We start from the raw sequence: 14690 nt of genomic DNA on the forward strand, positions 1-14690 counted from the left end.
ATAACTTCGACAATTTTTATCTGATCGCAACCAAATATTCAGGAATCATAACTTCTACAGTAATTATTGTATATACTAAAATTCTAGCTTTTAAATTAGGCTTGTTATTCGTTTTTTTTTTGATTTGCGGGGGCGGAAGTAGGCGTGGCAAAAATTTGAAACAAACTGCGTGATCTGCGTGCAAACACAACAAATGCTGTCGAAAAAAAAATTATAGCTCTATCTCTTATAATTTCTGAGATCTAGGTGTTCATACGGACGGAAGGACAGACGGACATGGCTAGATCGTCTCGGTTGTTGACGCTGATCAAGAATATATATACTTTATAGGGTCGGAGATGCCTCCTTCTACCTGTTACATACATTTCCTGCCTGCACAAAGTTATAATACCCTTCTACCCTATGGGTAGCGGGTATAAATATTGTTTTTCATTCCACTTTATTAAATAACTTAATTCAATAAATTATTTATTCTCTGAGAAATAAACTGCATTAAAATGTACCTACATAAATGTATAAATATATTTACAAAATAAATATGAATATGTCATCTCATTTCTCACATTGGTTAATCATGCACTTGGCAGCTGGATTCATAGCCGCATCCGCTGAGCAGTTGAAGGCAGCCTGGAACTCAGGCAGATTCATATAGCCGCGATTCAGCTGGGCGGCAAAGATCTCATCCTGGCGATTGCACATCTGCTGGGCCACCGCATAGAAGAGGACACGATGCTCGTCGAGGCCAAAGAACTGCAGGACAAACTGCTCGGCAAAGTGGAAACGCTCGCCCTCCAGCCAAAAGTGATAATCCCGCAACGCTGCCTGAAACGAGCGATAGAACTTGAAGACATCATCCACTTCATGCGAGGCCAGAGGACGATAAATGTCCTGCAGCTCGAGATCATAGTGCTGCTCCGTTTGGCGCTGCAAACAGTCCAGGGCAGTGTAATAGCCATCGGTGTCCTCCAGCAGACGCGATTGACGCCACAGCTGCAAGCCCTGTGTGGCATAATAGTGATACATGGGACGCTGCAACACAAGCTGCACAAAGTGCAGAAAGTGCCGCAAGAAATAGGCCGGCTGCTGCACATCCTCCGGGTCCACAAAGGGCGACACAAAGCTGTGACGCAGTTGCGCTCGTCGCAGCAGCAACAGATTGCTGTAGAAGGAGCGTGGCTGCAACTCCAACGCACCATAGTGCAACTCGTGTTCGATGAGATTGAGATAATGCTGCGCATGCGTCTGCAGCAATCTTGCCACCTGCAACTCCTTCCGTTCCACCTCCTCGGGCAGCATGTATCCATACCAATCGCGACGACTCAGCTTGGAGCGACGCAGCTGCTGGAAGCGTGTGGTGTGAAGTTGATACATGGCGAATGCCACATTACGATTGAGTTGCGAGCGAAACACGTGCCACTGCCAGTACTCAACGTGCAACAGACGCTCGAACTCTTGTGCCAACACGTAGCAATCCTCATAGCGCAGTTCTTGCTGCACCTGCCACAGCACATAGTTGACAATAATGCGCGGATCTGTGTAGCGCAGAACTTGCCACGCCTGCCGAATGCGTGCCACATCGAGCGGCAACTTGCGCGCCTCGCTTAGCATCTCATCTGTGAAGTTGAGCTGCGCAAAAAAGTGCTGAAAATAATCCATGGTATTGCCATCCAACGTCAACTGCTCTTGTCCTCCTCCCTGAGATTCGGTGGCGCTCTCCGTCGTCGTTGTTGTGGGCAACTCGCCACGCATGCCGCGGCACAGGACGCGCATCTCGTGCGCCACAATGCGCGACACTTGCGGATGACTTCCATGCAACACGCTGGCCAGACTCCGACGAAAGCCCTGCAGACTAGGGCACGGCAGATTGCTAATGGATGCCACATAGATAGTCTCCTGGGCAAAGTAAATATGCAGCAACGTGGGCACACCATGTGCCGCCAGCTGGGCGGAAAGTTCCACCCAGTTGAGCTGCTCGTCCAGCCGCAGCTGCTGCCATTGATAGGGCAAAAAAGGCCAAAAAGAGAGAGCTTCCTCATACGGTGCCATCATCGGCAGCTGGTGCACAAGACGCTGCCAATGAGAGATGCGTGGCGCAGGACGAAAGACGTGCTGCTCTCTTCGCTGCTTGCACTGCGTGTAGAGCTGAGAGAGCGCCTTCCCAGGCAGCGTTTTGAAGTTCACATGCTGCGCCATAAAGAACTCCATGCGATCCTGTTTGTTGTACAGCATCGGAGGCAGCGCATCCTCGGGCTCCTCAGCCGCTGCCAAGTGGCCAAAGTTGCCGCAGGCATGAGCATAGAAATCGTCACAGGGCTCGATTGTTGCATTGCGCAGCTCCACAATTTGCTTGAGATTGCGTTTGTAGATCTCGGTGAAGAAGCGACCCGACTCCGCGGTTTCCTCACTGCACAAACTACGCGGTTTGATGATTAATAAGCAGAGCATTGGCAGCTGCCATTGCCAGCGCATTTTGCTCATCCGCTCGTTTGTTTTGTTCCGCGTCAACTGCGCTCAATTCCCACACACACATCATTTTCTAGGTCTAACTTGGAGGCAGCTTCGCCTTTGGTTTGCTGATAAGCCCAGCTTTGCTGGTGGAGATTATGGCGCTTCTATTGATAACTGATGCACGACTCTGGCCGCCTTGACCTTAAATATGTTTGCAAATTGATTTGAGCTTGTAGCGAATTAGACGGAAATGCGGTAAACAAAATATTGCGTATACGCACGGTGGTGCAAATACTTTAGCAGCTTATTAGTACTAATACAAAAGCAAATAGATTTATTTTAATTAAACAAATGTATTTAACTTTTTAGGGGAAAACTCTAGAAATTGAATTAGTTGAAATCAAAAAAATACTATATATAAACTTTCAAATATTTTAGTGCAAATGTTATTCATGCAATCGTCGCGAATATATTGCCGAATTATTTTATTTTGTTTACATTCTTGTAAATCAGAAATGCAGCAAAGCGGCAAACATTAAATAATTAAATATTTTCAAAATTAATTACTCTTATCGAGCAAGAGGAAAAATGTCTGTTAAGCAAAATGTCTGTCATGCAAACTTGACTGAAACTTAGCTATATACTGTTAAATCAATAAAATTACTAAAAGCTGTATATATAAGAATATTTCACAAAAATTAAAAAATTTAATTTATTGCGCAAGAATTTCGGAACTTGTCCTTGTCGTTAATAAGACATAATTTTCACAAATAAAATGAAACATAACACAGAACAAATATTTAGTTCAAGTGATTAAATTAAGATTTGGGTAATCTTTAACATGTTGAGTCAGCACACTAATCTAGCTACTTATTTCATCATCTGGCTTACTGACAGTAGAAATTGTTAATTGTGCCATGAAACTAGAAAAATTGGCAATTGAAAACTATAGAGTAAAATTCCAACTGCTGTTTAACAAATATATTCAACAATTGGTTGTACAAAATATAATGAAAACAAGAAAATCCAAACTTAACTTTGTGAATTGAAAATCTTTGATGAAGATGTTTATTTTACTTTTTAAAATTAAAACACATAAATTGAACTCATTTCCTTTATTGCATTTCAATGCACTATAAACAGAAATTGCACAAAGATGAAATATGGAAACATTGTAAATATGAACAAAAATCCATTTGTTTATGCAGTTAACATTTTAAGTACTTTTAATATTTTTTTAATAAACTTTCAGCGCGTGTCAATTTGAAAGCAGTTCATGAATTTGACAACGTTGTTCAGCTGTGTTATAAATAAATTAATGGATTTTGTGGAATTGTCAGCGCCGCCCCTTACTGCATAACTAAGAGAAAAAGGGGAGAGAGTGAAAGAGTGAAAGAGAGACAGAGAGAACTATAGAGATATCTCTCGATTTTGTTTTGGGGCCAATGTCTGTCCATTAATTCACATTTTGTTTGACATTCCATGCCAGTGCTGTTTGAGATTATTAGTGCCCCTGAAAATATAGACAGTATCTATATACGTACATTCAATATATAACTATGTCTATATCTAGATACATCTATATAACTATATATAAACAAATATCGTGGGCGTTGAAGCCACACGCAGCATGTTGATAATAAATTGTAAGACTATAGAAATTAGCTGAACCAAAGCATCCATTGGAATTAAATTAGGTATTGGATATTTACCCAAAGCTAATCAATAAATCACATTTAGCTATAGCGTACTTGTTGAGTTCGTTTCTGACACTCGATGATTGTAGCCTGTCCAGAAAAGAATGTTGCAATTAGCTGAGCACCTGTTGGCAGTATGTTGACCATACCCTGTAATTTTATTTAATTGGGTATGATCAAGTAAGATGAGCAGTAAAAGAATTTGACTTCAAGGCAGCAGATTGATGCCTTCGGTAGTATACTTAATATTTTAAACAGAGCAGAACACTAGTCAACGTATACTTAATATTTTTATATAAAAAATAATGTGGTCTAGCTTATATAATTAAATATAGATATTAATTATAAATATTCTTTGTAATTCATTTAAAATTGACATAGAAAAGGATTTTAAAACTAATTAAGTCATACAATTGATCCCGGCATAATTGGCAATGATTAGCGCATAATATCTAATAATATATTTGTTTTTTTGGTATTCATTAGTGGTGATGATTAGTGAATACTAACGAATCGAAGCCCTTAGAAGTTAAAATTGTAAATTACCTGTAAATTATATGCATTATATATTATTATTATTCAACATATTCAATTTAGTTCAATAAACCGTTAAATTATAAATTAGTAAATTAAAATTATTTAATAATATTGAAAACACTTTCTATTAATTAAAACAGCGTCACGCAGTAGTTCCTTCATTGATTATACCCTCTATTATACCATAAAATCAAAAGCAATATATATGCAAAATATGAATGAAATAAGTGTATGAAATAAGCTGATATGAATATCAACTTTTAGAGCACTCAATTATGAGTGCTCCAATTAGCAAACGTGCAAACGAATGCTCAAGATGATGATAATGACGTTGGCATGAGCGAGGGTAAATAAAAACAAACCCAAATCCGGAGAATTAAACTCTGTTATTGGCATGGGTCGGGAATGCAAAGTAATTAGTGTTATCAGGTAAACCGCAGATCCATAATTGAAGGGTTTTCGCGCTATAAAAAGACGCAAGAGCAGCGCACTCGAAGAGCATTCGTAGTTTTGAAAGACGTGCCTGGTCGTCGAAAGGCCAAAATTGAAACAACAAACACGTACGAATATATGAGTGAGTGTGCAAATGAGTGCGTGAATCGAACTCGAAGGTAAACTCTTTGACTCTGGACGGCAGTTAGCTAATCCTCGGTCGATACTGTTGACATTCTCAGCGTTTTCACTTTTCGGTCTCAACTCTCACTTTATAAACACACTCACACTCGCACTCACACTCACACTCACTGTGACTCGCTGCACAAGTACTCATTATATTTTTGGCCAAATTGGTTAAGTGGCTCGAGTGCCGGCGTTCAGTTTCTCCAACATTTGCTGACAATGCGCACACAGCTATAGCTCGAGCTTAAGAAATTCCAAAAACACATGTTGCACTTCACCATGAACAACAGATTGCTGAGATTATTAAGCTGCCTGCTTTTGGGTGTGTAACTAAATTTAAATTAAATATCCATTTGATACTCAACTACTTCCTGATCTTTCCTTGCAGTTAGCAGCTGTTGCTGCCAGTACGAAGACGATGAATATCAGCGCACTTTCAATTCGGAAGCCACAACTCTTTCACCAGCTCCGATTGCTGAACCCCAACCTGCTGCCAATCGAGATATCACAATTGGACCCTGCAAGTGGGCAATTGGTCGCAGTTGTCCCGATCCGGATATCAAATACTATATCTATACGCGACACAATCTGATGGATCGTCAGAGTCTGCAGATCGATGAAACTATGGAAAAATCGAATCTTACCAGCTCGTTTTTCAATCCACGACATCCCACAAAGATATTGATTCATGGCTACAACTCGGATATGTTTCTCAATCCACTGCAACGCATGCGAGATGGTGAGTTTCATTTTTAAAGGTTAAAGATTTTCGAATAGAAATAGAAAATTCATTGTACTCAAAATTGATCTCTTATGTCATGATAATATGAAGACTACAATTGTATATAAGCAGTTGTCAAAGTAAAGATCAAAAGTTCAATCAATAAGTTCACTATTACTTTACAATTTTCTTTTGCTGCATCATTATTTTAAAAACCCTATAACCCGGAATTATTTTCTTTAAATAATTTTGTACGTTACAAGGTAAGATAAAGTAAGAAAAAAATTTCTTTGCTAAAGGTCTTAATTTCAAATTTAAAATTATTTAAAGTCTTTAACAAATCTAATTGATATTAAATTCTTTAACAATTTCTTATATGATATGCTATTCGAATATCTCTCTTCAACGAAACAAATATTTTGTATATAATGCATTTATGACTATAAACCTACAACAATTTTAATTATTGAACAGTTCCTAGAAAAAAGTTCAGAAGATAATAAAATCAAAACAAAATGATATTTTTTTAGAAGTTTGCTGCTCAAATCAAAGTATTTATTTGTTAATCAAAATACTTCGTTTTAAATCTGGAATTACTTTAAAAAACATATCTTTGGCAATTTATATAAATATACACATAAAAATAATATACATAATTGAAACCTATTATATTTTGTGAAGTGAGATGAACAAATTAATAATTATCATATTTACAATGATTACAGATTGAAGATTTCTTATAAAAAAGTGTAAATACATAATTGTAGTATTTAATTATCTTATACTGTATATATTTCTGAAAACATTTCAATTCGAATAATTATTAATTAAAAATATTCAAACTTACCTTCAAATTTCTTTGACAGAATATTTGGCCAAAGGTGACTACAACATCTTCTACGTGGACTGGAGCGTGCTCTCGCCAGGACCTTGCTACATTAGTGCCGTGCACAACACACGCCAGGCGGGAACCTGTGCAGCCCAGCTTGTGGAGCGACTGGTGGAGACGGGGAACACGGATATACACATCATTGGCTTCTCGCTGGGTGCACAAGTGCCCAACTTTCTTGCACGCACGCTGAAATCATTTAAGCTACCACGTATTACGGGTTTGGACCCGGCGATGCCGCTCTTCATTACAGCCGGAGCCAATGACAAACTGGATCCGAGTGATGCGGACTTTGTTGACGTGATTCACACAAATGCGATGGTGCAGGGCAAACTGGAGCGATGTGGCCATGCGGATTTCTATATGAATGGAGGCATCTCGCAGCCAGGCTGTACCGGCTGGATGAGTGAGCAATTGACTTATTTTTCTATATTCGAAGTATAATTATAATTCCTCTTGCAGATTCATTTGCTTGCAGCCATCAGCGCGCCACGGCTTATTATCTGGAGTCGATACGCTCACCCAAGGGCTTCTGGGGCTGGTCTTGCAGTGGCTACATCTCATATCTGCTCGGCATGTGTCCGGCCACAAATTATCTGTTGGAGGCGGGCGACAACACGCGTCCCAGCACACGAGGCATGTTCCTCATAGACACCAACGACACCTCGCCCTATGCCTTGGGCAAGTGGACAGATTTGCCCACGTTGGGCGTGAAGCGCCCTCACATGCCACCGCATTCGTTGCGGCTGCCACAACAGAACGTTGATCCACTGCTGCAGCACATCGATCAGTTTGGCAAACTCTCTGGCAACTTTAACAATCTGCCCGACGATCCCAGCCATCCGCAGAATCTCTACGAACACTGGACCAGCTACAGTCCGCCAGTTCAGAAGGAGAAGGAGAACTTCAACTCGGTGGAGGAGCAGGATTCATCGTCAGAGTTCGAGGACCTCGATAATCGTAATTTGCAGTCGCCAGTCAATTGGTGGAATTATCGCCGCAATCTTACACACGGCTATATAGATAATCATATTTTTGGCATGCCGAAGGTGCATTAATCCCATTCAAATACAGATGCTAATCCTCCTTGCCCTTCCCCCATGTACATACATATGCATAATTCCAGTTTGCTTAGTAAGCAATGCTTACTAACGTCAATTAGAAATATTTAGCAATAGGAATAAGCACTGAACATCTTAGTAAACCCAGTGAACACAATTTTAACAGCTATAAATGGAAAGTTCTTTATAAACAATACTTGTTGCTCCACAAGCCATACAAATTTGTAAAAAAACGAGATGTCATAAATAAAATAACATTACATAAAACGATTTAGCGCTTTGCTGACATCACTAGAGAGAGAGCTGTAAATCAAGTTTTTCCAGCAACATAAATATCGTCGAGCTTTCTTCTTCAAAATTCTGCTACACAATTAATGAGTTGAATTCTTTTGAATATGCATAAACTTATTGTATTTTTCATTAAAACAAAATTCGCAAATACAATAGCAGTTCGTATATATAGATAAATACATATGCTTGTATACTTATATTTTGTATTATGTTTAATTGTAAATTGTAATAAATTGCCATATGATTAAAAGTGGACTTATGAAAGTTTTCGAGAACGCATCTTCTTCTTATCGGAGAAGTGCGTCTCTGTTGCATGTGAGGGACGTGTGACAAAAATGGGTATTGGGAAAATAACTAATTTGGAGTGCACAAAACACGACACAATATTCGCAAATACAATTCGATGGGAAACCGAAATTCTCCATTTGCTGGAGACTTCGCTACGTGATCTGATTGCATTGCTTGGGTTTGAGCTTCACTTATGTTTAAAATGCTAAGTCGTATCTATTATTTGCCGCTGACGATGGGGTTTTAAACTCATTTGCTGCAACGCTTCAGACTGGACCGCTCTACACCTTCTTTTTGATGACACGTTTGGCTCGTGTCGCTGGTGCAGCGGGCGCTGCATCAGGTGCTGCTTCTGTTGCAGGCGGTGGTGTTGCTTCCTTAACGACAACTTCTGTTTCTGTGGCCTCTACCGCCGTCATTGTGGCGTCCTCCTCCTTTTGTTCCTCCTTAATGGTCGGCGCTACGTCCAAAACCACAGTTGACACTGGCTCAGTCTCCGCTTTGACTTCCACATCCATTTCGCGGTTCTCTGTCTCACTGGTAGCCGACATGGGCGATGGTGGCGCACGCACTGCGTCCGGATCATCGTCCTCCTGCTCGTCGGCTGTGTTATTTGTGCTTCTGCTATCCTCATTCTCCTCCGTATCCTGTATGGCAAGATGATAAAGCTTCATTTCCTCGTCTGAAATGGGCACAGGGGCATTTGAGAGCGGATCGCGACCATTCAACGACTTGGGGAATGCAATCACATCGCGTATGGAGCGTGCACGGCACAAGATGGCAATTAGGCGATCCAAACCCAATGCGATGCCGCCATGGGGCGGACAACCGGACTCCAGAGCGCTCAGCAAGTGCGACAGATGATCATGCGGTATCTTGAGCACTTGCTCTAATATAAACTGTTGCATGTCGCGATCGTGTATACGCATCGAACCGCCTCCCACTTCCTGGCCATTGAGTACCAAATCGTAGGCCTCCGAACGTATTGTCTCGAGATTATCGCAACTGGTGGCAAATTTGTCCAAGTCATCGACCAGCGGCGCCGTAAATGGATGATGCACGCTCTCCAGCTGCTTGGTAACATTGTTGCGCTCAAACAGCGGGAAATCAATGACCCACAAAAAGCGGAAATCATATGACTTTTTGGCCTTTGCATTCTCCACCAGAAACTCTTGATAGTCCAAGCGTATACGACCCAACAGATTGCGCTACAGATAAATAAATAAAATTAACCTTCAAATTACACTAAATTCATTTAAAATTCTTCACTTACCGTCTCGACTTTGGGTCCAATGCAGAGGAAAAGTAAATCGTTCTCTTCTAGATCGAATTTTTCAATAACTTCAGTGGCCACGTCGTTGCCCAGCAGCTTGGTGAGTCGCTCCTGCACATCCTTGGCGAAGTTGAACTTACGCACAAACAACGTGCCCGAGAACACCTTGCTCAGACTCTCGTAGTGCTTGCGAGCGGCGCCATTCCAGAAAGCCTCGCTGGCACGCACCACAATGGCATAGGCACCAAAATCCTCGTATTTGCCCTTGAAATTCTCGCTCTTCTCAATGATGTCCGAGACGTTGTTCAGCAGAAAACCAAAACGCGTATCGGGCTTATCGCAACCATATTTTTCCATAGCTTCCTCGTATGTGATGCGACGGAATGGCGTTTGCAGCTTGGGCAAATGCTTTGGCCACGAGTAGCGCAACGTTTCTTCAATCAATTGCATAATATCATCGCGACTGGTAAACGACAACTCCACATCCAACTGGGTAAACTCGGGCTGGCGATCCGGTCGCGTGGCCTCGTCGCGATAGCAACGCGCCACCTGAAAGTAACGATCAATGCTACCCGCCATCAGCATCTGTTTGAATTGCTGCGGACTCTGAACCAGCGAATAAAAGTGTCCCGCCTTACGTGTGGGCACAACAAACTCCTGTGCGCCGCCAGGTGTACGACGAAACAGCGTAGGCGTCTCGACCTCCACGAAACCCAAATAGTTAATCAAATATTCGCGCATGCGCATTATGACACTGGAACGCAAACGCAAATTGTGCTGCATATCATTGAAACGCAAGTCCAAATAACGATGTGTCAAACGCAAGCGTTCCCCAGCCTTATTGAATTTACGTATCTCAAATGGCAGATTCTTTTTGGCTGCATTCAGTATGTCCACTTTGTCGGCTTCAATTTCCACATGTCCCGTGGTCATCTTTGGATTAATTGTGGCCGCTGGACGCGGTATTACTGTGCCCTCCACACGCACAATCGACTCAATGGGTACCGCTGTCTCAGCATATTCCTCTAGACCCTTTGTCTTGGGCATTATTAGTACTTGTGTCTGGCCGTAAGCATCACGCAATATGAAGAACTTGTTCATGCGCTGAAATTCCAGCCAGCCGCAGATGACAACCTTCTCATTAATCTCATTGGACGTCAGTTCACCGCAGTTGTGTGTGCGATCTGCAAACTTATTGGTATCTGCGATTTTGACACGTTGCTCTGACGTTAACGGCACAGCACTTGTGCTGGCCACTTCACTGGTTTCCATGGCGCTGCCGTCGCCATTATTACTACTGGTTGAAGCGGAAGCAACAGCTGCTGCGGCCTCAGCTGCCTCCTCACTCTCGAGATCATCGATCGACATCTTTTGCAGTTTCGCCTTGGCTTTGATGGGTCCTTCATAAGCGTCATCTGGATTCAAGATCTTGACACTTGTTACGCTCACTTCCACCTCGCCGGTATCGTATTTCTGTACAGCATAATAATGGGAAATTAGATCATGAACATGAACTGCTTTCAAATACTTACTAAATTAATGTTTGCCTTGGGCCTGCCCAGCACTTTGCCTACAATTTGTAGCACAGTTTGTTCTGGCGTGGAGAGGAATGTGTCCGTTAGCTATAGAGAAAATAAGTTTATTTCAATTGTAAGTAAAGTTGTAATTTGTGGCAAAACGTTTAAACAAAATTTACAATTCATACAAATTCAAAATAATGTTTTTTATAGTTTCCGAAATGTTAAGAAATTGGTCACGAATCCGTTTAAACAAAATTGTTGTTTGTTTCTATTAAATTTTTATATAATTATTTGCAAGTGAGCAGACATTGTTTTAATGCGATTCACGTTACAAACAATCGCATTCAAATAATAAACAATAAATAAATAAATCCGAAACGATTTTTTAAACAACTAACTCTCGTCTAATTTCAATGGTTCAACATGGTTATACGCTATAAATTTGGTAAAGTTCTCTTACGGATTGATCCTCGATCATGAGCTGTGTCTGACCATAGCCATCCTTTAGCTGCAAGAACTTGTTATTCTTGGTGGTGGGTATCCAACCCACCAAGGTGACTGTTTTGCCTACATCCTCACGCCGCAGATCGTTGCATGTAATGTCGCGATTCTCAAAGTACTTCAAGATGTTCTCGTTCTCTGCAAAAAATCAAGAACAATTTATTAAATCAGTTACTACAAAACTGAAAATGCAGCTGAACTTACTGGCAATCTTGTATTCGGTGCTGGTGATACCGAGGCTGCTCTGTTGCTGCACCATGGTGCTGTAGGTGCGCTTATCGCCGGCTCGCTTTGTACCACTTGCCGGGAAATGTATGCTGAGTATGTCCTGGACTTCCACTTCAATTTCACCAGTGGGCATGGTTTGATTGCAAGAATTCTGTGGCCGTTGCATCACCTGACCCACTATGGTCAATGTTGTGTTTTCTGGCATATTGTTCATGCGCCGCGCCACTCTTGGATGCTTGTCCTCCAGCACTACCAGTTGACAAGCGCCCCCATTGCGATCGCGCAGCTCGGCAAAACGATTGACTCGCTTCTTAATCAAACGTCCCGACAGCTCAACAAACATACCACAGTGATGATTCCGCAGTTCGCCGCAACTGCGACGCATCGGCTGTGGCGGCTGCGAGTTCATGCTGAAATTACTGGCCATGGCGTTCATCAGATGCATTAGATCGTTGCCAGAGATGTTGGGACCCACTAAAAATACAAACAAAAATTTCAAAATCCATTCCAAACAGTTTACATAATTAGCCAACTGGGGCGCTAATTGTCGTTTCAATTGATTTCGATAACGATAACGCACGCACCAATAGCTGATGTAATTGATTGTATGAACTTACTGTTGAAAGGATTTGGACCAGGGCCGAAGTTATCATTGTAACCTCCACCACCGCCGCCACCCCTATAGTTATCAAAATCGTTGTAGCCGCCGCCATAGCCTCCACCTCCTCCTCCGCCACCGTAACGACCGCCACCTCCGCCGCCACCACGATACCGACCACTCATGATCTGTTCTAGGTGAAAATTTAAAATTGCAGTATGACAAAACCAAAGAGCACGCACTTACGTGACTACAAACGGCTGCTACTGCTGCTGTTGGGGTGCTGGTGATTACCGGGTCGCTTCTATTGCTATTGCTGCCGGGACTGCTGGTACTAAGAACAGGCTGCGGTTGCGTTGATTTTGTGCCACTAAAAACCACCGCTTGTTTGCCGATTTGCTGTAGTCGCTGCTGCTGGCTACGCCAAATGCTTCTGGAAATTAATAACATTTTTTTTTTGTTTTTATTTTCTATCACACACAGTTTCTGCGCCTCTTACAGAGACCGAATAAACTTTTTCACATAGCACGAGCTTCTACACATACACACATATGCACGCACACGATAACGTAACCGTGTACGTGTGATTGTGTGTACCGTGTGAATGTGTTTGTGGTGCCGGGCGTCGCGAAAACGCCGACGACTTATTGACCAATAATTTACAATTGATAAACACTCTCACCGCAATAATGTGACGGTTTTCGTTGATCCAATTTTACTATAACTTTAAAGCAATGTACACATACGAAAAGCACAGTATCTATTTTCAATAACTTTTAAAACCCTGGAAGTTTGTGAAAAAACTCGAAAATGTTTTGGCTACAACAATCTAGGGGTGAAGAAACATCGATGGGACTACTGGTGTATCGATATTTTTAAACCTTTATATATATATTATATCGATTCTTAAACGAAATCATCGATGTCTTTGCGCTATAGTAACAAATGCGAATTTATTATAATTATTGTCTTTTAAATAAATTAAAAATCTGCAAAAAAAAATTTTGTTTTAAATAAAACAAACCATTTACAATCTTATAGCCTCTTTCCACCTCACTCAGTTTTTCTACGTTTTTTAAAGTCCCGTTTCGGGGTTTCCATCTGCACGAACCGAAAAATATGGGCAACGGTAAATTTCTCAATATGGCCGATCTGAAATATCAGCTGTTCAAATGTAAACACGAGTTGGCGAACATTTCAAAAAACAGCACGCGCATTTGAAAATGGAAAATTTTATTAAATTGCAGAATTTTTATGAGGATTTTAACGAAGTGGAGGGAAAATTAGCGAAGTATAGAGTATAGGCCATTGCTGGCAGCAATGTAATATTTACATAAATACATTTACTTTTTAGCAACGGCATGGGTGTTTTTAGGAGCGCGATGTTCCTGGAAACAACGAATCATTTTTTGAAGATAATTTTCGAATTAATAGGGAGGAGTTTGGCATCCTTGTGGAGCGCCTTTGTGGATTGGCCAAAAAAGGCACTACATTTCTCCTCCCATAACTCGAACAACATAGCCTCGTGGATGCCACTCCACGATATTGACGGCTTTCGAGTTTTTTGGCTCATCTAAAATATTAAAAATTTGCTTTAAAAAGCAAAATAAAATTTTTATTTTTCTATTTTCATACCTTGGCGCACTTTAATGTCAGCTGTTTTGTTAGTGGTGAGCTCTTTTTCGTTGTCATATCGATCAAAATATCGCATAATTACCCAAAAAGTGCGTTCGCTATTTCTACGTAGCTCGCGAACGTAGAAAAACCGACGTTTTTTTCTTATGGGTTTTTACATGGGGCGAACGTAACATTCGGCCTGAACGTGAAAAAACCAAAGAAAACCAAAGAAAACCGTGCGGTGGAAAGAGGCTATTACATTAATAAAATTGCTTACAATGTTTGCTCACATTCTCACATTTAATTCTGCTAACAGTCAACTATCGTTTTATTTTAAAATATATCAAGACGGTAGTGTGACCATCAATTTTCAAATCATAGACATTAAAGCGCGCGCCATATG

The 14690-nt window shown here is 41.2% G+C and overlaps 3 protein-coding genes across 6 annotated transcripts; 1 reads left to right on the top strand and 2 right to left on the bottom strand.

Moving 5' to 3' along the window:
- Positions 1 to 438: 438 nt before the first annotated feature.
- Positions 439 to 2539, bottom strand: LOC133850272 (neprilysin-4). The gene has a single exon (XM_062286319.1). It carries the CDS (start codon positions 2476 to 2478, stop codon positions 553 to 555), a length of 1926 nt encoding a protein of 641 aa, XP_062142303.1. The 5' UTR covers positions 2479 to 2539; the 3' UTR covers positions 439 to 552.
- Positions 2540 to 5188: 2649 nt separating this feature from the next.
- On the top strand, positions 5189 to 8602 carry LOC133848923 (phospholipase A1 member A). Of its 2 annotated transcripts, none has more exons than XM_062284671.1 (4): positions 5189 to 5622; positions 5689 to 6039; positions 6888 to 7316; positions 7373 to 8602. In XM_062284671.1, exons 1-4 carry the CDS (start codon positions 5565 to 5567, stop codon positions 7966 to 7968), a joined length of 1434 nt encoding a protein of 477 aa, XP_062140655.1. In that variant the 5' UTR covers positions 5189 to 5564; the 3' UTR covers positions 7969 to 8602. The 2 variants fall into 2 exon arrangements, with proteins under 2 accessions (XP_062140655.1, XP_062140664.1); XM_062284680.1 differs by having other exon boundaries at positions 5189 to 5293.
- On the bottom strand, positions 8432 to 13512 carry LOC133848863 (aspartate--tRNA ligase, mitochondrial). 3 transcript variants are annotated; one of them, XM_062284589.1, is made up of 8 exons: positions 13353 to 13512; positions 12917 to 13103; positions 12690 to 12858; positions 12049 to 12546; positions 11804 to 11982; positions 11356 to 11445; positions 9824 to 11296; positions 8433 to 9758 (listed from the first exon to the last, which is right to left on the bottom strand). In XM_062284589.1, the coding sequence occupies exons 3-8, from the start codon at positions 12853 to 12855 to the stop codon at positions 8832 to 8834; spliced, it is 3333 nt and encodes a 1110-aa protein (XP_062140573.1). In that variant the 5' UTR covers positions 12856 to 12858; positions 12917 to 13103; positions 13353 to 13512; the 3' UTR covers positions 8433 to 8831. The 3 variants fall into 3 exon arrangements, with proteins under 3 accessions (XP_062140565.1, XP_062140573.1, XP_062140581.1); XM_062284597.1 differs by having other exon boundaries at positions 12917 to 13100; positions 13353 to 13503; XM_062284581.1 differs by lacking the exon at positions 13353 to 13512 and having other exon boundaries at positions 8432 to 9758; positions 12917 to 13135.
- Between the last annotated feature and the right edge of the window lie 1178 nt (positions 13513 to 14690).

The sequence above is a fragment of the Drosophila sulfurigaster genome, chromosome 2L (assembly GCF_023558435.1).
Source record: "Drosophila sulfurigaster albostrigata strain 15112-1811.04 chromosome 2L, ASM2355843v2, whole genome shotgun sequence".
NCBI classification, from domain to species: domain Eukaryota; kingdom Metazoa; phylum Arthropoda; class Insecta; order Diptera; family Drosophilidae; genus Drosophila; species Drosophila sulfurigaster.